The sequence below is a fragment of the Balaenoptera acutorostrata genome, chromosome 14 (assembly GCF_949987535.1).
Source record: "Balaenoptera acutorostrata chromosome 14, mBalAcu1.1, whole genome shotgun sequence".
Classification (NCBI taxonomy): Eukaryota; Metazoa; Chordata; class Mammalia; order Artiodactyla; family Balaenopteridae; genus Balaenoptera; species Balaenoptera acutorostrata.
The window spans coordinates 74,568,748-74,585,566 of NC_080077.1; the positions used below are offsets into that span (position 1 = coordinate 74,568,748).

The following is a 16,819-nucleotide window of genomic DNA, read 5'->3' on the forward strand; positions in this document are numbered from 1 at the left end:
TCCTGGCTCTATCGCTAATATGTTCTAGTCGCTTACCAATTTGGACCAAAATTTCTTTGCCTTAAAAATCAAGGGATTTGATAGAAGAAAATAGAAACAACTGGCTAAAGTTGATTTTCCGGATTTTCAACATACACAGAATACTAGAAATCACATGAGATGGTAATATGTTTTCTAAGAATCCACTGAGAAACAAAGGTTATCAAATAATGGAAAATAATAAAACTGTGGCCCCCCATATTCCTTATAATAACGTCTCTAAACTGTCACACTCTAGGGAAGGGGTTGGCAAACTGGCCTATGCCCGTTTCTGTATAGCCCTTGAGCTACAAGTAATTTCCACCCATGGTGGTGGTGGTGGTGGAGGTGAAGAGACTGAATCCTTATGACGCCCTCAAAGCCTAAATTATTTATTACCTGGGCTTTGCACAAAACTTTGTTTTCTCCTGCCTAGAGGGTTTAATAACAGGATGTTTGGGATTTTGTGGGTTTTTTGTTTTTTTTGTTTTTTTTACAAAACACATTTTCAAAGCTTTTAGATAAGAGGTACAATTAGTGTTTTAACCAGTTAAGACACCCTAGTGGAAATTTTTCAAGACATCTAACCTGTATAACTAGTTTGTAACATAGTACCAGATACCTGTTTAACATAAAAGCAGTCATATTCAAGGAAGTTTATTGCTATTTGTGTCCCCCCAAAATAGACTAAAATCCTAATCCTCAATGTGATGGTATTAGGAAATAGGGTTTCTGGTAGGTGATGAAGTTGTTGGGATTAGTGCCCTTATAAAACAGGCATTAGAGAGTTCCCTCACCCCTTCCGCCAAGTAAGGACACAAAAAGATGGCTACAAACCAGGAATCGGGGTCTCACCACACACAGAATTGGCCAGGGCATTGATCTTGGACTTCCCAGTCGCCAGAAGTGTGAGAAATAAGTTTCTGTTGTTTATAAGCCACCTATGATATTCGGTGAGAGCAGCCCGAAAGCACTAAAACACACATCTCACGTTCCTGAATCATATCTATTTTAGACATGCAATTGCCCCCAAAATAACCAAGTTAATAGGTCTGTGGTGCCTTTACAACTTCACATTTCTTCTTACCAATCCACATCATCCCATTCTTACCATCGCTAAAACTCTCTAGGTCTCTTAGTCTTCATAAATGAAGTAAAGTGTGAGAATACATATGATCTTTCCCATCCCAAACCACTTCTTTCACCACTCCATCACCTGCAGGGTAGTTAAAAGTAATCTTTTGGAAATGCAAATCTAATCTAGGACCCTCCCTCCTTCAGTGGCTCCCCACATTCCGTGTAATAATGTCTCTAAATGCCCTTGAGTGGTTTACTAGGCCCTTCATAATCTGGTCATAGTTTACCTCACTAGCTCCACGTTTTAACTTTTGCCCCTTCCCATTCTATACTTTTAGGTAAATGGAAACTGATTCCGCTCTCTCCCCCGCAGACATGACTTCCTCCAGAAGCCTTTTCTGACCCTGACTCCTTCAAGGTCATAACAGACTGTTATAGTCCCTATGGTATTTATAACTGCCTCTTTACTAGTCTGTGAAGCCTACTGGACTAAACTCTTTGACAACAGAGATGTTGGGGCCCAGGGAAGGCCCCTGAAAGCAGGAAATAAATCTCCCATGTGAAAGGTGCCCTCCCTGTACTGGGAGGCAGAAAGACATCCTTCTCACCAGAGATAGGAAATTTAGGGCCAAGAAGCCTGTAAACAAATCTTGTTATTTGTTTACTAATTTACCACCCAAGCCCAAACTTTGCTCAAATTCCTTACCATTTCAGTATCCAGACCTAAGTTTCTTTGTCCCATCAATTCCTCTCAAATGTATTGTCTGTCTAAAAAGTATAAAAGCTGCCTGCTTTGGCCACTTCTTAGTGTAATAGGGAAGAATCTATTACAAGTTAATCACTAAAGGGATGTCGCCTATAAGTTTAAATTATACGTAATGGCCCATCTCTGGGAACCCGGCTATCTGGGCAATGAGCATTAAGCTAAAATACCTTTGTTTAGTTCACAGGAAACATCCTGACCAGGCCCACCTGTGAATGACTGCAGAGAGGAAGAAATTAACACATTCTCTCTGGAGGCTGATGGGAACCAGGAAGTGTTTGACTTTACTCCCTCCCCTTCTAGTATGAAAGGAGCCTGAATTCTAACTCAGGCAAGATGGTTCTTTGGGGGATGACCCCACCAGCTTCTCCATTTGCTGGCTTTTCAAATAATGTCATTATTCCTTCCCCCAGTAATTCGTCTCCCCCTTATTGGCCTGTCATGCTGCGAGCAGTATGAGCTTAGACTCATAACATTAGATCCCATTTCTACAAGACTTCTGTGCATGCCAATTAAGTTTGTTTCTTTTTCTCCTGCTAATCTGTCTTGTGTCAATTTTGTAGAAATTTCCCCCTCCCCAACAGAGATCACATCTCCAGCATATGGTAGGGTCTCAATAAATATGGTATTGAGACCCAAATATGGTTGGGTCTCCATGTCTCTGCTTCTTATTTGTAGAAAAAGCTTCAGTCTCCTAGGCCTTTCCAGAGTTCCAAAGAGCAGAATCAAACAGCTAATGACTACAGAAGTGAGAAAATGCAGAAACCAAGGAAAAGTAGTCAAGCAAGAAAACTACTAAGAGCTTGAACAGTAGTCACAGGACTCCTAGTCCCTCCTGAAGACATACAGATAACAACATGATGCATATCCTTGAGTTCTTTTACGGCAACCAGGACCCCAAGGGATAGAAACTGCTGACCACAAACACGAAGGCCCCAGCCTGGTTGGAACAAGAAGGTTGCGGATTGAGATTTCTAAAATATCACCATGTTACCTCACCACCAACCAAACAGAAGAATGTCTGCAAGCTAATCATGCTCCCTGGACCCTCACCCCAAATGTTGCCTTTGAAAACCCTTGCCTGAAAGCCATCGGGGAGTCTGGGTGTTCTGAGCACTAGCTGCCTGTTCTCCTTGCTTGGCGCCCTGCAAATAAACACTGCACTTTCCTCCACCACAACCCAGTATCAGGAGATGGCCTTTGCTGCGCATCAGGAAAGCGAACTCAAGTTCGGTTCAGCAACAATTTCACAAAGGGGGAAAAATCGTCTGAGTTTTCTCTTGAATTGCACAATAATCGTATTTTATTCTCTTTCTGGACCCAAAGACTCACCTTTGCCATCACCACCTGGGGAAAAGTTTGTCTTTGCCTCTAAGTTTTCTCCTTTAAATGATACTGAGAACATGGCTGGTAGTTTTAATGGAGAAGGGCAGCAACTCTCATATTCTAATCCAGAGATGCTTTCTTTGAAAAGGCTCTACTATTCAGACAAGCACTTAGCTTAAGGAGAGAAGCAGGTCAAACACCAAGGAGACGAGGACACACGACTGATGGCTGCATAATATATGCAGCAATAAGTGAAAAGTCACAGTCAGAGTCACATCACATCAAGCCTACTGGGTCCAAGGCAGCATTTCTTAACCAGTTTTCTTTTCTGTGAAATGGAGATAACGAAAGCACCCACTTCATAGGATCATTAGAAAGACTAAACAAGTTAATACATGTAAAGCACTGAGGTCTTCAGTAAGCACTAAATAAACCTCAGCTTTATTATTATTACAGTTGGGGTTATAGACTTCTGAAAAGCTAATGAAAGCTACAGATCCCTGAACCCATAATTCTAATCTAGAGTCAAACTCCAGGTCCATGTGGAGAACATAGAGAAAGTTGGTGAAGTTCCCAAATGATGTCAATGCTAAGGCTCAAGAGTTCAGAAATGAAAAAGGAGTGGCCCGAGTAGGTGGAAGTCTTGAAAACAAAACATGAAGATGTGGTTATTGAATGAGGAACTAACAATCAACAGGAGCAAGCAGCATTCATGTTGCAACGAACACAGGAGACAATTCTATTAAATTCTGCAAATATAAAACACATTTGTGTTCCACCTGTTGGTAACAGAAGCTACGTGCAGCAAAAAGTTAAAGAGTATTATATTAGCTTCAGAGTCAGCAAATGACATCCGTAAAAAAAGGCAGTGATAAAACAATCAGGTACCAGAGGAAGAGAGAAAGGCAGTGTGACTTGGAGAAGTGTCCGTAAACCTAACTGGAGGTTTGTAGACACTTGTTCTCGCTTCTCCAATCTTCCCTAGCTCCCGGAGTCCCCACCCTTGGTGGGATGATCACTGGTCACTGTCGCTAGTGCTCAGCCTTTCCTCTCTTCTAGGGAACTCACATCGCTCACAACCCCTTCGGAAAGTGAACAAATGAAAGGAGAGGAGGTTATGTTGAAGGAAGGAAGCTAATATTGAGTCCCTACAATATGGGACGCACAGAGCCTGGCCCTATCATACATCTGAATTTAATTAATGGGAAAAGAGTTGGAAGAAGGGAACTGACAGAACGGGATAAAGGGATGGGAAAGAAAAGGGGCCAGTACGTAAGAGGGAGGGAGGTTAGGAGAGCTCGAGGACTGGAAACGGCATGGGATCTGAAAGAGATCGCCAGCAAGGGCGGGAGGGAACGAAAGCTAGAGGTGGGGACAGGAGGTGGGAGAGGGGACGGAAGGAGAGAACGGACTGTGCCGGAGCATGAAACGCTGGCGGGAAGGGAGGGCTGCGGCACAAGACCGCCGGAGTCACCCGCTTACCTTGCTACGCCCCCCGGAGGAGACGCGCTGCTGCGAGCTGGAGCCCGGGAAAGACTGGGAAGGAACGTTCAGCATCCTGGACCCGTGGCCCGGGCCCTGCCCGGGGTACGCCGCCCGACGGGATAGCTCGGCGCGACCCCTCTGGAGTAACACCTCCGGCGCCGGCTCTGAGGCCGGGCAGAGGCCAAGCCCCCAACCCACTTCCGGGGTCGCCCGGGGTGAGGCGCGCCATGACGCAGCACGTCGAGGACGCGAGGGGCGGAGCCAACGAGACCAACGGCGAGCCAGCGGGGTGGAACCAGGGCAAAGTACGCATGCTCCGTTCGTCCCGCACCCTGAATTTCAGCACCGCAAAGAAGTGACAGCTATTCCATGGAAAGATTGAAGGGTGAAGCTGTTCCTAAACCTTGGTGCTGACTGAATCTGAGAATAAATTCTTGGAGACGCCTGTTAACCCAGAACACAAGTGTCTGCCCATTGTTGAAGCACTACCATCACACTGCTTGAAATATGGAATAAAATAATACAATTAAGGCATTTTGATTTCCCAGAAATTCTCTCTTCTGAGGCACCACGCTGTACAGGAAAGAGAACCTTTAAGAGTTAAGATGTCAAATGCAAACAGCCACTCCTGCTAGGTGAAGAGAACACTTCACCTTTAAGAACTCTCACTAATGATTAACGAATGAGTCGCAGAGGTTAATAAAGTCTCTTTCTGCTCCATTCACCCACTCACAAGTTCTTTCTCCTCATCTAACTTCCTCTCTTCCCTGAAAGATAAAGGGGACTGAGGACTGATGCAGCCCACGTCCAAATGTAGCACTGAACAGCTAGCCACGTTTAAGAGTCAGATAGGTTTAGTTTGGATGCCACCCCTGCAGTTAATAAGTGAGCATCCTTCTGCAGGTTACCTTAGTATCTCAATGCCTCATTTCCCATCTGCATAATGGATTTAGGTTTTAGTAAGAATTAAGTGAGACGTCAAGTGCAAATTACCTAGCACAGTGCCTGGCTAATAGTAGGCACTCAATAAATGTGGCTGTGGCTTTTCATACTATTCCACCATATTAATGACAGCAGCACAAATACTGTGCAGGTAAACACCAGTCCCTAATACTCAAGGTCCAGATTGGTGACCTGGTGGTTTTTTTGCATATCTCTTGGGGAACACACATATCCTGAGAGCAGAACCCAGTGAAAGAAGAAGTTTTCAGGAAAAGAAATATAGTTCTAAGTAACTCTCCATCCTCCTGCCATTACTAACTTTTCCTGACTCTGAAACATGGTTTGAACTTGCTCTATTTCAATTGCTTTGTCCTTAAAGTGCCTGGAAGTCAATGCTTATATTTCAATTGCTTGCCACTGCAAAGATTGTATTTGAGCTAAAAGAACTTCATGATCATAGTTTACTGTTACCTCTCCCATGCAAAGTGCTCCTGTTTTCTCTTTCATTAAAAGATGATGTATTCTTCTATAAGTCTATGTTTTAAAAAAAAAAAGCTAATCTCTAAGAATTTCTTATTTCACTTCCTGTGTGAAATTTTTTACATGAGACTCTCAGGAGCAGGGAACCACAGCAGCGATGGAAGGTGATGCTGTTGGAGAATGTTTCCTATCTGCCAAATTTCTTAGCTCCCTCGTGGACAGAAATGGAAAAACAATACTATCAAATTCTGGCCTTTGTCTCCCCTTCTTTAGACTCCATGTAAGTCATGGCCATTTAAATGTTTTGTTTTAATTCTGGGGATCCCTCGGTGTAGTGCCATAAGTACTAAACACCCATGCTATTTTACTACTGGATTTGAGCACAACAGAAGGGTATTAAAGTAAGAATTACTTGACTCATCATTCATTAAAATCCCTACAATTTAATAGCCCTAACATTGATTCCCAATCTCAATTATAAACAATGATTTACAACATTTTTCACCATCTGCTAGCTAATACATAATAATATTGTGTGATTGGAAACATAAGGGGATTGTCCTCATTATCTAGTAAGATAATATTCATCTGTAACTACAACACCCAATGGGGATTGGTAGGAAATACCAGATGTTACAAGATTCAGTCTTGAAAATTAAATATTGTCTTTCTTTGAAAAGTTTTATTTTCAAAATTATAGCTGAAGATAAATTTGTAATTTGATGAAGATATCCAAATTATCTTTTATAAGCCCCAAATGTTTATAATACAATCAAGGTTCCATTATAAATAAAACCTATTTTTAAATTCCAACATTGAATTATAGTGTAGAGATAAAAAAGGCCAAACTACCATAGTAATTACTAAATAGTTCATTTTATTAATAATTTATATACAAATAAGTTAATTTAAAAGGATTATGATACATTTGTACACTAATCTAATTTGTACCTACAAGCTTTGAATGTCATCAAAAGTAATCAGATTAATTTTCACAGATCAGCTCCTCAATTTCTTCTTCGCTATCAGAATCTTCATAAAATGAAATTGTGGCTTGAATTGGAAATTTTTTCAGAAGAGCTTCTGCTTCTTGATATAAGTAATCGTAACACTTTGATTTTGGCCAAAATAGTCTGAAAGAAGCAGACAACATAATATGCTTTATTTTTTTCACATTCAGAATCCTTCTACTCATGAAACGTTCAAATTTCAAAATCTCCATATATTTAACAACTGATTTATGCATTTAGATAGTTTAAAATGCTACTATCACAGCTTTCACGGAGTCTACTTGACAAAGTATCAATAACTGGTTAATTACTTTAAATCTTTATCCAAGCTATAAATTGGACCAAACAAATTCACACTAAACCCTTCGTGAGCATAAGATCAATATTTAACTTACTTCAGGCATTATGGATATATTTATTCTTACAAAATACAGAAGAAGGTTTGTCTTCCAATTTCCAAATTCCTTTGGGAAAAAAAAATGAATCTTACCATGACATTAAAAATTGTGATGATAGCCAACTTTATAAAGATGTCAAAATATTATGCATCTTACACATAGGCAGAAATTACCTAGTATTTTGCTTGAAACTCAGACTTAGCTCTTAGTTACAGATGGAACCAAAGCAAGTTTAGAAAAGTACAAAAAGCAATCTTTTCAAAAGGCTACCTCTGACCCCAACCTCGAGCCCATCTCTCTCCCCTTTCCCCACCCAACTAAATTTTGGAACACCATATTAAGATGTTGAGAATTAGACTGGTTTTATACAAATAATTTGTATGTAAACGTGATTACCTCAAAACTTCAAATTTCCAACAAATATTAATCTTGCCATCTGATCTTCTATTATTTTTCATCCAAGTAAAATAAAAGGACAAGGCTGAATCACCAGCTACAGTACACAGCATTTTAGTATACAATAAATAGCCCCACATACCCATATAATAGACTGATTCTAACAAAGAGAAAGTTACATATGTTCACTATACTCTATTTTAAAAGGCAAAAAAGTAGGCCGTGTAGTATATAAACGTTTCTAGCCAAATAGTCTCTTTTTAAGCTTATAAACTGGGTGCCTAAATAAACAACCATCAGTAATTCAGTCATTCAATAAATATTTTAGTGATCTCTTGCGCCAAACATAATTCATAATTCAAAGATGAATAAATCATGGTCCCTACCTTCAGGAAGTTGACAACTGAGTAAAAAGAATCAGAAACACACATTACTACTCAAGATAGAACTTAATAAAAATACAGTAAACTTAAGAGAAATACAAAGAAACTGCTACAGTAGTTCAAAAACAGAAGTGCTTATATAGGAAGCAATTGATTTTCTAATGTGTAAAACTGCCAAACCCAAAGAACATTGTTTAATTGTTATCACACTCTCTCTCCCCCGGAATCTCTCACTGGCCATTTTTCTTCCAGGGACTTCATACTTTACTGAATTCTCCCCTGTTCTGAGTGATTCTTCCCAGTAACCTTTGTGGACGTCTCTTTCTCTGTAGACAGGTTAGATGCTGGCCTTCCCCCACCATTTCATCAAGAGTGATCGTCTCTCCTCTCTCACTCCTCCAGATGACCTGACCCACTGCCATGATTTCCACAATTGTTCATTTACCAAAGGCTCCCAAGTCTGTCTGTATTTCCACTTAAGAACTTGACTTTGGACCACAGACCTGTACATGCTGCTCTCTACTGGAATATCTATTTGGAGGCACCATAGGCACATTAAATATGACAAATGGAAAATTCGACTCAGTATCTTGCTCCCCAGATCTACAGTTCCACCAACTTGGGCGTCGTTCTGTCTTTTTACTTCTACTTTACCTCCCATATCCAATACATCATAAGCCTAATCTACTGTGTCACCTAAGTATTCCCCGGATTCACCCAGTCCCATCCCCGCTTCCAATGCCTGAACTGCAATAACTTCCAATTTCACTTTTGGTGTTCTAACTAAAGCTATATACCATTTCCTTAGTGATTTTTCTGAAACATAAATCTGATCACATTACTCTTTTGGTTAAAATCCTTTGAGTAATTCCCAATACCACCTACAGAATAAAGTCCATGAGTTCCCAATGCCACATACAGGATCAGGACAAAACTCTTGTACCAAGGTGAACAAGATCTGGCCTCTGGCTTCCCTGGTGAAATGACCACAGCTTCACACACCCAAATGCTAGTTCCTTGATGCTCCCAGAAGGAACCATGCTGTTCTCTTTTTCTATACTATTTCTTCTGCTCCCACGTTCCCCACCTACCATCCATCTGGTTAACTTCAAGACTCAGCCAGGTAATCACACCTATGATACACACTTACCTGACCCTTCTCCACCCCCTCTGACAGAGTTAGGCATAAAATTGACCAAACTAAGCTATTAAAACACTTCCAAAGGGCTGTGATTATTTTTTTCTCTGTACTTCACAAGTTCTAGCAAAGGGTAGGAAATTAATCAACATGTATCGACTACTATGTGCTATTATAAACATATACACATTCTACAAACATTATATAGCTCTTCATCTAACAGCTCTCTAAGGCAGGCAAACTGCAGAATTAACTTTCCACCTGATTAAAAGCTACAAAGAATCTTGCAGGAAGGCTGACTTCCCAGTAGCTAGGAACAGTAAACTAGCTCCTAATTGTTAGGTCAAATAACTTTTGGTCCCTTTTGTGATCCTTAGTAGTCTTTAGGATTTTCAGCATATTTCCTTTTTCTCTTAACACGTCAAGCTCGATTTGTTCAGTTTGCTGTAAACCATGATTGTGAATACCATTCTTCCTTCTGGTTTGCAAGAGAATAAGAATATACACACTCTGCCTGGTGTGAAGTCAATTTCACTTGAACCCTTTGGCATTAAAAAGAAATTGTTTTGCAGGCACAAGATGTCACCGTTCTACTTTTACTAATACCGCCCACTCTCCCTCTTCGTAATATATTTTTTAAGCGTTTACTAAGTGTGCACTGATTAACAGTTCTTTCAGGGGAGAGCATGAGCTCCTACATTTTCCAGTTCGATGAGTAAAGGACCTCTGGGACGAGGAAGATAAAGAAACGTTAAAGATAGATTTTCCAAAAGAGAAAAACTTCAGGACCAGGTGCTGAGCAGGGCTGGACGAGGCCCCCGGCTCTTCCCTGTGGCTGCAGGAGCAGGAGACCTTCGAAGAGGCCTGTCACTCACCTGACTGGGTGTCTGTATCGGCAAAGCTTTCCTGAGGCGTCCGTTATTCCAGGGCCATCTGGCATCTGGAGGTGTAAGGAAATGGATCGAAGTTAGCACTCACCTTCTAAAAAAACTGCAAACCCTGGCGACCAAGCTTTCCTCTCGTCTGCAGGGAATGTGACCGCGGGGCTCTCAGTAGCCTCGCTCCCGGCCCGATCTGTGCGTGCCAGTAGCTGTGGAGGACGCACTCGTCGCATCAGCACCGACAGGGCCACCGGTATGGCCACCAGCAGGCGCGATCTTAAGCGAGGGGAAGGCCAGGCGCGTGTCTCCCTGGGGCCCGGCGTACCCGGCGTTGATCGATCCACAGCGCCCCTGGGAGGCGCGGCTCACTCACCGCCTCCGCGGCGTGGTGCGGCGCCTCCTCCTCCTTCTCGCCACGGTCTTCCACCCACGGTCTCCAGAAGCCTACGGATCTGCGAGGTGGGCAGCACAAGGCGCGCAGAGGAGACGTGAACCCAGACCCGGGAGAACCGACCGCATCTGAGCGAGGGCCTGGAGGGTGCGGGGGTGAGAGAGCGGAGGGGAGGAGCTGGGGAGGCGCAGGCGGGAGGGATGGAGCGGGGGAGGCGCAGGGCGGGGCCGAGACGCGGTACCCGGAGTCCGCGCCCCCGCGCCGCGTCTGGCGTTCGGGAGCGGCGGGCGGCTGGAGGCGGCAGCGCGCTCGCTGGCCGCCTGGGGTCTCCGTGGTCTCCGCGATCTCCATGGGCAGGCTGGCCCCTGGCACCCACCCGGCCCGAGCCCGAAGCCTTATATAGCCCCCGCGGCCCGCTGCATCTTTACACGTCCTCTCCCTCTCCTCCCCTCTCTCCCCTGCCGGCCGCGTAAACAAAAAGGCTGCGCGTGAAGGCGCAGCGGCCCGAACCCCGGGGGCGAACGCGTGCAACTCCCAAATGGCCCGGGGAGCGGGTTTGTCAAGCGAGTGTTAATCGCTCTTCCACACTTGTCTGCGGGGGGTGGAAAACAACATTCTCCCGAGCGGCCAGTTTCCTAGTGAAGAGGCTAGGACGGGTTAAACTTAAGCGATTCTACACGTTTTGTGTATTTCTGCAAAAAAAGGCCGAGTGGCGGGCCATCACTGCTCGACAGTCTCACGGCTTTTCGCCTTCAGCAAATGCCACTGGTTCTGCACTCCTTACGAAAGGAATATCGGTTTGGGGAGGATTTGTTTGTTTTTTATGTGTTGACAGACTAGGTTCCTCCATCTGCCTATTATTATTTGAAAATTAAAGATTCACAAGAGTTGAATTGTAAAAGACTGAATGTTCCAACCTACAGGACCAGAGGCTGGAGTCATAGGATTTTGGCATAGAGTTCTACTCTGTCTTCTCTCTTTGCGATTTTCCCCAACATCTTATCAGTGTCCTCCAAAGATAAGTCTTGAGTGTCATCTGTACAATTCTGTCACTCTTGGCATTTTGTCACTCAGTGATAATTAGCAAGTTCTTTTGTGAGTGTTGGTTATGTGTGGAATAATAATGAAATCCTGAAAAGTTATGATGTGGAATAACTTAGTCAACCTCTCTGTGCCTGTTTCTCTTATTTAAGTTACCCCTTACTTATCACAGAGGTCCATGAATCTTGGTTAAAAAAAAAAAAAAGTTATGCTTCCAAGAAAAGATGATATATAAATGTCATGATTTTTGTCCAAAATGTTTTAAATAATAGAGCTGAACTTCTTCTTGAAAGTTGTAGAGAAAAACCTCAAATGTAGGCTGTAATGTTTCTGCTATTCATTCAATTACTGTGTAGGAAAGAAATCCATCTAATTAATACTCAAGGGCCTGTAATGATCTACCTGTCAGGAAGGTGAGATAGGGTTTGCTTCAGATAGAGAAATCAGTGAGGATAGGTATCTAATGCAGTCTCAGTGCCCCTAGAAGTATTGCTAGGCTAAATAAAATAAAACTTATAGAATGTTTGCTACAGTGCCTGACACATAGTAAGCTCTCAATAAATTTTGTTATATAAAAAATCTAAACACTTAACAGATGCTAAGCTATCTGATGAAATGGTTTATCATATCCATTTTGTAAACATCTTTTAGGATATCTGTAATGTGCTAAGGTCTGCACTTTCCAGATATAATTGTGAATAAGATATCCCCCTATTCTCAAGAGGATCGCAGTCATTGCCATCTATGGCCATCACAATGGCCACATGAGCAAAGATTTTTTTAAATTGCCACGTTCAATAACAAAAGCACATTTTAAGCAAAGAAGTAGTACAAGGGAGGGAATTGATAAGTCTGTTTGTTGCAACCAGGAAAACCTTCTTAAAGCAAAAGAAGCCAAAATTGGGATTTCTAGAAGAATCAGTCAAGAAATAGTGGAGCCTGTGTGTGTGTGTGGTGCAGGAGTGGGAGAAAGAGCAGTGCTTCTAGGGATTAGGTGTTGCTGGAGCAGAGATGTGGCTGAGAAGGGAGAAAAGGCTTGTTCTATTAAGAGTCTCATATACCATGATACAGCACTTAAGCTTTATTCTGTAAGCCCTGGTGAGAGATTTTAAGCAGGAGGGTGGAATAATCAAAGTTTTCATTTTATAAAAATTACTCTGGCAGCCACATGGATTTAGGGGAGTCTGACACTAGAGACAAGGAAATCATTTACAAACTCATTGCAATAGTTCAGGCAACAGATAATGAGAAGATGTATACTAAGGATGGGAATGAAACAATATATTTGACGGATACTTAGAAATAGAATCTACAGAACCACCTGCATCATAAAATGTGGGTGGACATGAACGCGAAGTCTAGATATGCTTCCAGGTTTCTAGCCTGGTTAGGTGGGTTGATGTTGATGGCTCAAAAAAGACGAAGAGAACTGAATATAGGAGGAAGAGCAAGTGAGATGCTTTTATGTTCTTTCGTTCTGTTAATAGTGCTCAAGGAAGCAACAATGAATTTGGTTTTGGATCTTGAATCAGTCAGGTCGGGCTGGGCTAGACCGCAATAACAAATAGCTCCAAACTCTCATAGGCTTAAAATAATAGACATTTACTTCTCACTCAGGTCACATACTCACTTTTGTTTGGTGGGGGAGCTACTGCACATCATCTTCACTTAATGATAAAAGGTGATGGAGCCTCTTTCCTCTAGAACGTGGCCGGTTGTCATAACACAGAGAAGAGAATAAAATTAATAGATTTTAGAAGGCTTAGGAACACATATATTGAGAAGATATCCAGAGGACAACCAGAAATATGAGATCTGGAGTTTAGCAGAGAGTTTACAGCTAAAGATTTAAATGTGGGGATCATAAAAAAAAAAAAAAAAGAAGTAGAAATTAAAACGATGGGAGTTGATAATTTTCCCATAGAAATTTTGTAAGCTTGAGAACAGGAGCAAGGACAGAGCTCTGGAAAGCAACATTTGCTTGTAAAATGAGAGGGTATGCAAAAAATAAAATAAAACAAAAACAAAACAAATGAAAAACCCTCACTTTAAAGGAATGGTGAAGGTGGTAGAAGGTGCATTTATAGAGCAGGGGTGGTGGAAACACGGGATGAAAGAATTCTAACAAGGAAGGAAAGGTCCAAGGTATTAAGTGCTACCAAGGGGTCAAACAAGATAAGGACATGTGTTAATTGAATTTGGCAGTTAAGGGGTTATAAGTGACTTTAAAACACCATCTTGAGTGAATGGGAGGGAAAGATTTTTTACAGTTAGTTGAGCTATAGAGGTAAAGAAATAAAAACAGTGAGATGATGCTACCATTTACAGGAAAAGAGAGAGAAGGGGAAGCCTGGGTCAGTCGAGGGGTTTTGTTTTTAGCGTGCAAGAGACAGGAGAATTTTTTTTAAAGGGAAGTTAATGGTCTTCCAGAGGTCAAAATAGTTCTTTTAAATTTGGCTGTGCCAGGTCTTAGTTGCAGCTGGCAGCCTCCTTAGTTGTGGCATGCGAACTCTTAGTTGCAGCATGCATGTGGAATCTAGTTCCCTGACCAGGGATCAAACCCGGGCCCCCTGCACTGGGAGCGCAGAGTCTTAACCACTGCACCACCAAGGAAGTCCTGAGACAGGAGAATGTTGATAAGATGAAGAGAGGAAGCGGGGGAGGAGAAGCATCTAGAGAGAGGGCACCGGACCTGGACGATGGCTCATGGTCCTGTAGGGGGAAGTAAGCAATGAGATCAATAGCCCTGGGGAGGATTCTCATGCGACTGGAGAGTGTGTCTCAGTGATGATAGTAATCCAGGTCTGGGAACACTCGAGAAACAAGTTTAATCAAGGGGACTAGAAATGGTGCGGGGAAGGATGGGTGTATTGTGATGATGAGACGTAAATCCAAGAGAACATCAGTTGTCTTAAAATTGTGAAGGAAAAAAAAACAAAAAGAATGAATCCCTAGAAGGAAAAAAGGGAGAACCAATGAATGAAAATAGGGCAAGATTTATACTTGATCAAACTCAGTCAAACTGAGAAATAGAAATATGGACTATTAGAGATAGAAGATCCTAAATCTTCCATTTATATATTTATTCCACTTCTGCCACCTATTTATACAGACGTTGAAGCTGATTTCCAGTGTGGCAAAGGCCAATCAATATTCTTGTTACATTTTAAGTTTATTTTAGAAGTCTGTATGAGATCACTGGTACATTTAAATTATGTGCTTTTTAAATTGAGATATAATTGACATATTATATTCATTTCAGGCGTACCTAATGATTCAACATGTGTATATATTGTGAAATGAGCACCACAGTAAGTCTAGTTAACACCCATCATCACACGTAGTTACACATTTTTTTCTTGTGATAAGAACTTTTAAGATTTATTCTCTTAGAAACTTTCAAATATACAGTACAGTGTTATTAACTGTAGTCACCAGGCTATACATTACATTCCCAGGACTTATTTATTTTATAACTGGAAATGTGTACCTTTCCGCCACCTTCACCCTTTTCAACCTCCCTCCCCAATCCCCACCTCTGGCAACCACCAATCTCTTCTCTGTATCTATGAGTTTAGTTTTTTTTGTCTTTTGGGTTTTTTTTTCAGATACCACATATAAGTGAGATCATACAGTACTTTCATCTTTCTCTGTCTGACTTATTTCACTTAGCATAACACCCTCAAGCTCCATTCATGTTGTTGCAAATGGCAGGATTTCCTTTATTTTTATAGCTGTTCATTGGGAGGTTTTTGGATTACTGATTCATCCTCCTTACTAGTAGCTGGTCTGCTCAGATTTTCTATTTCTTCATGATTCAGTCTTGGTAGGTTGTATGTTTCTAGGAAATTATCCATTCCTAAAATATGTGCTGTATATAACATATCAATATGTTTTCCATAGCACAACAATGAGGATTAAAATTAGATTAAAAATATAAAAACCTTAATTCCTTCAACAAGTACTTATTGAACACCCACTGTGTGCCAGGCACTGTTCTAGGAGCTTGGGATATATCAGTGAACAAAACAGACAGAACTCCCTACCTTCATGGAGCTTACATTCTAACAGACATTGAAGCCACCAGCTTTTATATTTTACTAAAAAGAAAGGATTATAAATTCACCTTACACATGGTGCATGTGTACCCAACATGCTTTATTTTTAATCTTTGGATATTTGAATGACTACAGGATGAAAGAAAGGGAGCATATCCTGGAGAGAGGGTGCTAGGTGAAAGTCCCTGAGGAGGAAGCATGGAAAAAATCGAGACCACATAAAAACAATGCAAAAGGGCTTCTATCTTATCCAGAAAATAATAACCAATGAAAAGAAAAATTAGAGCTTCAACTAGTTTCCCATTTTGAATGTGACCTGACGTTTCCCTGCTCTTTTCCACGGACAGGATGACCTCAGCTCGGGCATGACTTATTCTCCACTCAGAGACTGAGGTGAGAAGCAGCAGTGTGAAGGGATCTGGGGAAGATAGTGACTCACAGCTGCTGTTGCCACCACGTGCCTCCGGAATAAGGCCGGTTTCACTCGCACAAAAGCAGGGCCAGTCTCAGTTGCTGTACCTCCCCTCTTATCCATGATCTTATGAATATTATTATTTTTAAATGATAATGGCTGCCTACCTAGCTAGACTCCTCTTTAAAAGATTGTACATATAAAATGTGTTCCTTTCTGGGAAAAGGATTCATTTGTGTCTGAATGCCAACAGAATCAAACTTACTAACATTTTTGGTATTTTATTTCAATGATGTAATTATGTTTTCACACAGAAAAGCTGTGAAAAAGGCAATATAAAACCCTGAACATAATACATATGAGGGATCTTTTTGAAGGGGTGTTAATGTTTTAAAACTGGATTGTAGTGATGGTTGCACAACTCTGTAATTTACTAATATTATTAACTTGCACAGTTAAAATGGGTGAATTTTATGGTGTACAAATATAATAGAAAATGGAAATGCCTATGTCATGACATATTAGATCATTCTAAAGGTTAAAGTAAAACTAAGATTTAAGGAAGGCAATTAAGTTTTCAGAACTTTGATTTTCTGTTGCTTAATTTATAGTAAAAGTTG

The 16,819-nt window shown here is 41.4% G+C and overlaps 2 protein-coding genes across 4 annotated transcripts in view; both read right to left on the bottom strand.

The window, feature by feature from the left end:
- The window catches only part of LOC103002221 (cytochrome b5 reductase 4), an 85,173-nt gene extending 80,297 nt beyond the window's left edge, over window positions 1-4,876 (bottom strand). For all 3 annotated transcript variants that reach the window (XM_057527943.1, XM_057527942.1, XM_057527944.1), the window contains exon 1: window positions 4,667-4,876. In XM_057527943.1, coding sequence (XP_057383926.1) covers window positions 4,667-4,741 — 75 coding nt within the window. In that variant the 5' untranslated portion in view covers window positions 4,742-4,876. The remainder of the gene's footprint in view (window positions 1-4,666) is intronic.
- Window positions 4,877-6,960: 2,084 nt separating this feature from the next.
- On the bottom strand, window positions 6,961-11,101 carry RIPPLY2 (ripply transcriptional repressor 2). Its single transcript, XM_007165024.2, has 3 exons — window positions 10,671-11,101; window positions 10,292-10,356; window positions 6,961-7,224 (listed from the first exon to the last, which is right to left on the bottom strand). Exons 1-3 carry the CDS (start codon window positions 11,037-11,039, stop codon window positions 7,077-7,079), a joined length of 582 nt encoding a protein of 193 aa, XP_007165086.2. The 5' UTR covers window positions 11,040-11,101; the 3' UTR covers window positions 6,961-7,076.
- Between the last annotated feature and the right edge of the window lie 5,718 nt (window positions 11,102-16,819).

What these genes read in the sequence shown, in the direction of transcription:
- RIPPLY2 (XM_007165024.2), bottom strand. Translation starts at nt 11,039, where the DNA reads ATGGAGATCGCGGAGACCACGGAGACCCCAGGCGGCCAGCGAGCGCGC. An exon ending in CGCACCACGCCGCGGAGGCG is followed by an intron (nt 10,357 to 10,670) that starts GTGAGTGAGCCG and finishes TTACACCTCCAG; the next exon opens with ATGCCAGATGGCCCTGGAAT. An exon ending in CGATACAGACACCCAGTCAG is followed by an intron (nt 7,225 to 10,291) that starts GTGAGTGACAGG and finishes TGCTTCTTTCAG; the next exon opens with ACTATTTTGGCCAAAATCAA.